The following is a 9,172-nucleotide window of genomic DNA, read 5'->3' on the forward strand; positions in this document are numbered from 1 at the left end:
GTAACTTCACCACTGAGCTAAAAGGGTGTCTGGGGGCCATACTCTTGAGGTTTCTCCAGTCTCCTTCAGGCCAGTAAATCTGGTCTTTTTTTTTTATCACAGTAATTTTTATGAAATTGATACGCTCTCTGCCAGGGCATCTATTTTAATAGTGCATTTGATCCTGACACATTTATTGGTTCCGTATTAGAGCTTTCTTTCTGCCAAGGGATTTGTGGGAAGAAAAGAGTACAAAAGTTAAAGTGAAATGAAAACTCTGAAGGGTGTAATTTTAGCAGGGATAAAAGTACTGCAACATGAACTGATAAACTTCAAAGTGGTGCAAATGCTGCTGTGGGCACAATGTGCCTGCCGGAAGTAAGGCGTGGGACTGCAGCTGCAGTTTGGGTGCAGGCTGTGGGTTACCTGGGAACACTGTGTCTCCACTGCACAGAGGTAGGTGGCTGAGTCTTCCAGTTGAGAGGTTGCAATGTGCAGGGTACTATAGAGTTCCTTAGAATTAATAGTGGACTTTAACCTTCCATTCTGTTTCGTGCCTGAAGCTATGAAAAACAGACTGATGAGGCCTCCTCCAGGAGTCTGTCGGAACCACTGCACATTGTTTGTGGTGGTAGAATAATTGCACCTCAGAGTAGAGTTGGTTCCCTCCTGGAGGCTCAGGGCCGAAGGACTCTGCTCCACCTTCACCCCTCTCACCCCTGCTTGGAAAGAGAAAAACAAACATTTAACTGGTGAATCATTGATGCAGTTTCTAAACTGTAAAAATATCTTGAGAATTATGGATGAGGATATAGGACGGCCAGGAGCTTTGTGTGAGCCCTTCCCAGCCTCTTTCCCACTGTCAGCTGTGGAACACTCCCCAGCCCCCCATCTGGGATGACCCCAACTCACAGCAAACCTGGACCCACAGAATCCCCAGCAGAGCTCCCAGTCGCCTCTTCATGACTCCTTATCTGGTTGCTGGGGTGTCTCCACCCCTACTCTGGAAGGTGTCAAGTCTTAGGTCCAGAATAAATTATGCTCTTACAGTCAATAAGTTCCACCAGCCTCACTAAGCACCAATCACATCTGAGTTCTGTCATTTATCTTAACAGGAAACTCAACCTACAGAGAGGATGTACAGTAGTCTCTCTAAAATTGTGGGTATGAATAGTGCAGAGAGGTAGGAGATTTCCAATGTACGAAAATAGAAGGGTTTTTTTTTTTTTTAACCTCTGAAAACATTCTATGTAACAGAAGGTTGTGGGATGTAGGGTAGAGGATGAGGAAGGGAAGAATGATACTTCTGAGAAGAATCAAAGTTTCAATTGGGTTAAGTTGAAGAATCATGAGAAGAATGACCTCATTTCCCAGATTACATCGTTTGATAGAGAATTTGAGCTATATGAAATTTCTGACAAAAGTCATATGAAAATTCTGATAGAAGAGAACTATTTGATAGCGTGCATTGTATACCGAAGAGCTAAATACAATTTCTTGAACTCAGGAGAATTCTAGAAAGCCAGGACAAAGGGTCACCATCTGCATAGAAATGTTTCCATCAAGATTTTGGTTGGTAAAAAGGAAAATAGGATATGTATATGATGTCCACTCTGACTTCATTCCACCTCTTCCCTTCTCCTGTCTAACCCTTTTTTGCACACACCTTTCTGGTCCATACAGCTGATTCTGGTGTTCGCTGCTCAAATTAAAAATTTTCCTTTTCTTTTACTTTTTCTTCTATTTTTTTCCCCTTTTTCTTCTTCTCTTTATTCTTGTCCCTTCTAGTCTCAAGGAAATATAGGAAAAGGTAGGAAATTGAAGGTATTAGAATAATTTTTTGGTCAGTAGGTTTTTGGAATTTCAGTAATAAAAATGTTTTAAAGAATGAAGGCAAGTAATGGAGACGTTTCTGTGAAGTCTCCACGCTCACTGGAGGCAGATTGCAGTAGTCCTATAATAGTTCTCTTCTCAAATAACGGAAATTCTATTTTCCTTTAAAATGGAGAAACAGTGTAATATCACGAGTTCTTCATTATTAGCCTTTAGAATATCTTAAGATATAAGTCAAGCACTTTATTCCCATCCAAAACCACACACAAATTTTCATTACATTCAGGGTCCATTGAACCTCTCTACAGATAGAACATTGCAAAGACTGGGAATTCCAGAACACTTAATTGTGCTCATGTAGAACGTGTACATAGACCAAGAGACAGTCTTTCGAACATAACAAGGGGATACTGAATGGTTTAAAATCAGCAAAGGTGTGCGTCAGGATTGCATCCTTTCACTATACTTATTCAATCTGTACGTAGAATAAATAATCGAAGAAGCTAGACTATATGACGAAGAAAGTGGCATCAGGATTGGAGGAAGACTCAAACACAACCTTTGATATGCAGATGACACAACCTTGCTTGCTGAAAGTGAAAAAGACTTGAAGTTCAAAGACTATAGCTTTCAGTGTGGATTACACCTCAACATAAAGAAAACAAAAATCCTCACAGCTGGACTAGTCAGCAACATCATGATAAACGGAGAAAATACTGAAGTTGTCAAGGATTTCGTTTTACTTAGATCCACTACCAATGCCCACAGAAGCAGCAGTCAAGAAATCAAATGATGTACTATACTGAGCAAATCTGCTGCAAAAGACCTCTTTAAAGTGTTAAAATGCGAACATGCCACTTTGAGGACTAAGGTGCACTGACTCAAGCCATGGTATTTTCAATCGACTAATATGCATGCAAAAGCTGGACAATGAATAAAGAAGACTTAAGAAGAATTGATGCCTTTGAATTACGGTGTTGATGAAGAGTATTGAATATACCATGGACTGCCAGAAGAACGAATATATCTTTCTCGGAGGAAGTACAGCCAGAACACTCTTTAGAAGGGAAGATGGCATGACTTCGTCTTATGTACTTTGGGCATGTTATCAGGAGGGACCAGTCCCTGGAGAGGGGCATCATACTTGCTAAAGTAGAGAATCAGCAAAAAAGAGGAAAACCCTCAACAAGATGAATTGACACAGGGGCTGCAACAAAGGGCTCAAACATAGCAACGAGTGCGAGGATGGCGCAGGAACAGGCGGTGTTTCATTCTGTTGTACATAGGGTTGCTATGAGTTGGAACTGACTCGACAGCACAAAACAACAACAACAGTGTGCTCATGGATTTTTACCTTTTTAAATATCTTTACTGTCATTTTACTGGGGCTTCACAAAGGAGCAGAGATAAACATCTATGTTAAAGCTTCCATGTTTAACCAAAATCTGAGATTTATTTTAATTGTATATATTTTAAACTATCTGAAGTTGTTTTTACTCTGTACATAAATTAAATATTTATTTTGAATGAGTAGTTATTATGTCAGCTAATTCATAAGACCTAGAGAGAGGACCTCCAAAAAAACAAAAAAGCAATAAAACTAAGAAATAAAGAGCAATCATGAAAAATAAAAGGTTTATGGGCAAGATCCCTTCAGTGATAATGGCATTTTCAGTAATCTGCATAGTTTCATTCCTCAGTAGCCTCTGAGATAGTGAACTATGCATACCACCCTCTACTCTTACCTTTTACTCTCAAAGACTTTTCTCACAAGAAAACAAAGTATTATTTAGGGATCAATAAACTGATACAGATCAAGTATCTACAACTGAGAAGGCGAAAGAAAATCTCCAATATTTCCAGACACCAAGATACCTGCAATCAAATTCAAAGATTCTTCTTCTTTGACATCCTCCCTCTTCACCTAGTCCCAGCAACCATCTCTCACTCTATATATTATCCCTCTTCTATAGAAGAAATGACTTCAAAGATGTCAGAAAAGCTACAGGATTTATTTGTAGATTGGTGATTTGGAATTTCCCCCAAACACAATCAACAATCTATAGAGGAAGAATTTCAGCTAACAGAGTTTTCCTTCTCCAGACCCTGGGCACTGCCCATCTACCTCGAGTAGTTCTTGCTTCTAAAAAGCGATCTCATTGAAATATTATACAATGTGAGAGGTCTGTACAGAATTTGGATTTAAGTTACTTCTTTTGGAAAATACCAGTCTATGTCTACCATTTAATTTCCAAGAAAAGAAGCTAAAAGAAATGTCCCATCTTCTCTTTCCATATATGTGGACACACATAGGATTCTTCTTTCCTTTCTTTTATCTTTCTTCCTTTAAGAACTTATTATTTTTTGGGCTAAATATTCCAAGGAAATCAGTTCTTCTTGCCCCAGCTTGTCAGGGAGACATTAAGCATATACAACTTCATCTGCTCCAAGTGAGTTTCTAAACACACTATCTTCCTGGATGACGTGAGACAAAGGTAAAACCTAACCCAAACCCATTGCTTTCAAATAGATTGCAACTCATAGCAACCGTATAGGATAGAGTAGAACTTCCCCATAGGGTTTTAAAGGCTGTAATCCTTACAGAAGCAGACTACCACATCTTTCTCCAGTGGAGTAAATGGTGGGTTTGAACCACCAACATTTCGATTAGCAGCAGAGTGCTTAACCACTGTGTCACCAGGGTTCCTAGAGAAAAGGTTAAAGGACAAAAATTTTATGCAAGGATGAACACGTTTTGAGTGTTTATTCTTTTAGAATCATAAATTTCAGAACTGGTAGAGGAACTGGTGACAGACTGTTTTTACTCTCACCACTGAAGCGTCTTGTGTGGGCCATGCTTACTTCTTGTTCTTCTGCTGTGATCTTAAGAGCGCATTTGGATGCCTTTTACATCAGCTAGAGTACCTGGGGTGGGTGGTAGGTAACAACAATAGTATACTAGCTTCTGGTCCCTAAACCAGAGTGGATCACTGCATCAGAGACTCAGTCACCTGCCCCACCAGGGCTGCTCAGAGTTTGTGCCCAGCTTCCACTGCAGTTCCTGTCACTGTGTCAAACAGAGCACAGTAATACACAGCCGAGTCTGACTCTTGGACTGAGGCTTTCTCCAAGTGGAAAGAAGATGCTTCTTTATTGTATGTGGCTTCAAAACTTTTGTTACTTCCCATTTCATTGGGCTTTGTGGCTTTCAGGAGAAGCTGCAGACCTTCTTGGGAGTATTGCACATACCAGAAAAGGACAGGGTACCCTGTGGTTGTACAGGCTCAGTTCGCAGTCAGAAAAGCCCCTTCAGAGAGGGTCACTTGGCCTTCTGTCTGGGTCACTGTGTCTCCATTGTTTCCTCCTGAAAAAAATTACAATAACAGATTCTGGTTACCTTGGATATGATCTGGGTAGATCCCTTTGGAGAAAATTGTGGCTAAAGATTACACTGAAATGATAGAACAAAAGTCTCTAAGCTTAAGTGCCATTTTACTTACCAAATAATAAGAATAGCACAATCACTGATCCTGGAGAAGAGTTCATTTTCAGCGCCTCTGGTGTCCTTGCGTCTTGACTGCTCAACGTGAGGAAAGATTAAGGTCACAGTAAAAGGCTGAATGTAAGGCACAGAATTTAAGCCGGAAACGTCTACGTGTTAGGGAGATGCGCCCCGCTTGTGGGCAAGATACTAACCTCAGAGAAATGTTTACCTTTTCTCCTCCCAAAAGTTTAACCCTATATCTTCAGCTCTAACCCTGTTTCTAAGACACATCACTCTTAGCTGTCAGATGGTCATTTGTAAACATAAAGAAATGTTGGTATGTTCATGAACCCAATTTTTTTTCCTAGCACACTGCTCTATGTGGAAGCTCCATACCATGACACTTCTGAGAATTATTTGATTTTACTTTACTTTCTTATTTAACCATTTTTGGCAACTCTGTGATCCACTAAAATATCATATAAGCAAGTTTAAGGATAAAACCTGAAAAGTGTCAATAACATATGCTCAGTCATTAGTCGATGATTTTGAATGGAAGAGACTTATTTTTATCACCATTCTATCCCCAAACCTTGAACAATATTGGATATGTAGTCAACAAGTATCTCTTAAATTCATATATGAACGACTAAATTAATGGTCACTGGTTGAGGAATTACTGCTACTTGAAATATCAAATTTTTTCAGGTCTAACACAGCATCATTTTAAGAAACACAATCAATTTAATAAAAGCTTTTCAAGAAAAAAGGAAATTGTATGTTACATATATGTTGGTTAAAAACTGAAAAAATATAACTCAATATTGAAAACTGCATATGGTTTTCAATAATGAAGAAATGCAGTAATTAAAGGTATTTAATCCCTATAAAATTATCTGAGATCACTTTCTTCTCCGTTATGATTTTAATGATTCCCAGATAATGTGATTGTCCTATGAGCATCAGACAAAATGTTCTAAGACTAAACTTTTAATGGAAATTGTGCCTCAAGCATGCTCTCTACATATGTCCAGCTGCCAACATTATTGACCAATACAAGTTCAACAAAATTATTTTCAACCACAGGGTAGGGTACTCAGATAATACGGCTTTACCTCAAGAGACCGAAGAGTGAGTTCAGTCTCATCCTCCAGGATTGGTGGAGACATATCTGCTGGTGTATGGAAGCATCTTATAACAAGAGTCACACTTTTCAGTGTATCAGAATTAGTTGGTGATCAATTTCAAAGTACAGATTCGGAGATCTCTCTGCATACTTACAAAACCATTATCTCCAAGATTGAGTTCTGGGAAGTTAAAAAGCTCCTCAGTGGTTTCTGATACTGCCAGTGTCATGCAAATTTACAAAATAATCTTTGGGAACATTGACCTAAGAGGACCACTGAGGTCGTGGTAAAAGATTTCTGGGGTCAGCATGTCTTTAAAACTCACAGATTTTTGAGCCATTTTCCTTTCATTGTAGTACTGAAGTCACTGTAGCAAAAGCAAATACTGCTTGCCCTTGCTATTCTTGTCCATTCAAATCACAACTAAAACCTCTTAATGTTCACAGGACAAACTTTAGGAGATAGGTTGCCTCTTTTCTTTCAAGCCTTACTAAGATTTAACCTTAAACACAGAAACTTTCTCTTATGCTTCCTGAAAAATTCACTCTCCGTGAATTCAGAGCAGGTAGCCACATAGTCCTGTAAATAGTTACAAGTTCCAGACTTGAGCAGAAAAGTTAGATCTGGATATTGTTTGAGCTCATGATTACTTCTCCCTCTTCCCTTGCCTTTCTACCCTGTCTCAGACGTCAGTGAGCACTGTTTTCCTCCTTTCCTGGTTCCTTAGGCCTGTGTCTCTAACCTACTCTAAAACCATTGTGGTCAAGTCACTTCTGACTCATGATGACCCCATGTGTTACAAAGTAGAACTGCTCCATAGGGTTTTCATGGCTGTAATATTTATGGAAGGAGATCTCCAGGCCTTTCTTCCACAGCACCCCAGGTGGGTTAAGCCTGTCAATAATTAGGTTAGTAGTTGAACAGAGTCCTGGACAGAGCTGGAGAAAAATGTAGAACAAAATTCTAACTCACACACCCACAAAAAAGACCAAACTTATTGGTCTCAGAGAGACTGGAGAAACCCAAAGGGTATGGCACTTAGACATCTTTTTAACTCAGTACTGAAGTCACTCCTGCGGTTCATCTTGCAGCCAAATATTAAACAGGCCCATAAAATACACAATAATACACGTAGCTCAGCCATGTCCACGAGACTAAATGGGCACATCAGATTAGGGGCAAGGACAAGAAGGCAGGAAGGGAAAGGAAAGCTGGAAAATGGAAACCGGGAACCCAAGTTTGAGAAGGGGAGAGTGTTGACGTGCTGCGAGGTAGGCAATCAATGTCACACAACAATATGTGTACTAATTGTTTAATGAGAAACTAATTTGTTCTGTAAACTTGCATCTAAGGCAAGGGGTGGGGCAAGAAGGCTGAGAAGTCAGAAGCTTCCAGTGGTCCCTCTTATAACAAAGAGCAGAAAAAACAAGTGTATCAATTATATATGATAATCTAGGAGCCCTGAACATCAAAGGCAAAGTTGAGGAATTGGACTGAGTGGCAGAGGGAGCGAGATATGGTTTGGAAGCAGCAAGGAATTGCTAAACCTGACCCAGCAGGAGATGGAGTCCTGCAGGCTGGATCAGCTCATGGTGTGCAGTGAGGCACTCAGTGGCACTAAGGGGGCATTTTCCACATGGGGAGAGACCCAGTGGCAGAGATTCTACTCGACCATCCAGAACGAGTGAGAAGCAGCCCTCGATCAGCAAAAGATAAGTACTTGCGTCTGGGCTACAGTGTGGATCAAAAACACCCCCCTTTGGGAATAACCTCTCTCCCATTTACCTCCCTGTTCCCTGCTCTGCACTGTGTCTGGGATAGCTTGAGCAACTGCCAAGTCCCCTAGGCCAGAAGTAGGACCCGTCAAGTGCCCTGCCATTCTCCCAGCCTTAGAGAGGGAATAAATGAACAAACAGGGAGAAAATAAGCTGCCAGCTCCTCTAAGCCAGGAATTCCAGATTGACACAGCTCCTTTGCCTAGGCACAGGCATAAGGGGTCCGTGGGCTTTGAATGACTTTCAACCCTGCATAGACTTGTGTGGCCCCATTCCAACAGCATAAGCCCTCATTACCACAGTACATCAGGGTATATACCTGAAGTTTAACTTCAACTGTTTCAGCTGTGAAGTGGCAGGTTCGTGGTATTTGACACTGCTCTGCCCAGTAAACAGGGTCTTCAACTACCCGCTTCAGGGGCCTGAGGACTGGTGGCTCCACCCATGCCACCTAGCCATGTACGAAGGGAGCCCAAGAATAAGTGGTGCCCCCTAGTCCTTACAACCAACAGCACTGGTTGCTCATAGTCTGCCTGCAAAACCCGCCCACCTATGCACTCTAGGAAACAGGGACATGCTTTCCTCCCAGACACTTGGGGATGGCCGTCAGCCCCCTGCTTTGCTCAGTGTGTGACCCCCTGCTGCAGCCAGATGCCTGTGCCTACACCAATCAGCCATGCCTGTATAGGACTGTAGGTGAGAGCCTGAACCACACACTTGGTGGCCAACTACCTGGACACCTGAGCTGAATCCATACAGGAGGCATGGGTGGACTCCTGGTCTTACATACTTAGTGGTAGGTCTGGCCACTTGTTGGAAGGATGTTGGAGCTTCAGGGGCACCGGTGATGAGGTAGCTCACATGAGCAGCCTGTTTGGGCATATCAAAACAAAACAAAACAAGAAGCCAGGACACAGTAAGCAAACATGAAATAAATTAATAACTTATTGATGGCTCAGAGACAACAGTCAATA

General features: G+C 41.2%; 1 gene segment (V, D, J or C); it reads right to left on the reverse strand.

The window, feature by feature from the left end:
- Positions 1-37: 37 nt before the first annotated feature.
- On the reverse strand, positions 38-1,043 carry LOC111819092 (T-cell receptor alpha chain V region CTL-L17-like). The segment is given in 2 exon segments: positions 38-698; positions 892-1,043. Coding segments are annotated over 2 exon segments (513 nt in total).
- Positions 1,044-9,172: the final 8,129 nt, after the last annotated feature.

The sequence above is a fragment of the Trichechus manatus genome, unplaced genomic scaffold (assembly GCF_000243295.1).
Source record: "Trichechus manatus latirostris isolate Lorelei unplaced genomic scaffold, TriManLat1.0 scaffold00268, whole genome shotgun sequence".
Classification (NCBI taxonomy): domain Eukaryota; kingdom Metazoa; phylum Chordata; class Mammalia; order Sirenia; family Trichechidae; genus Trichechus; species Trichechus manatus.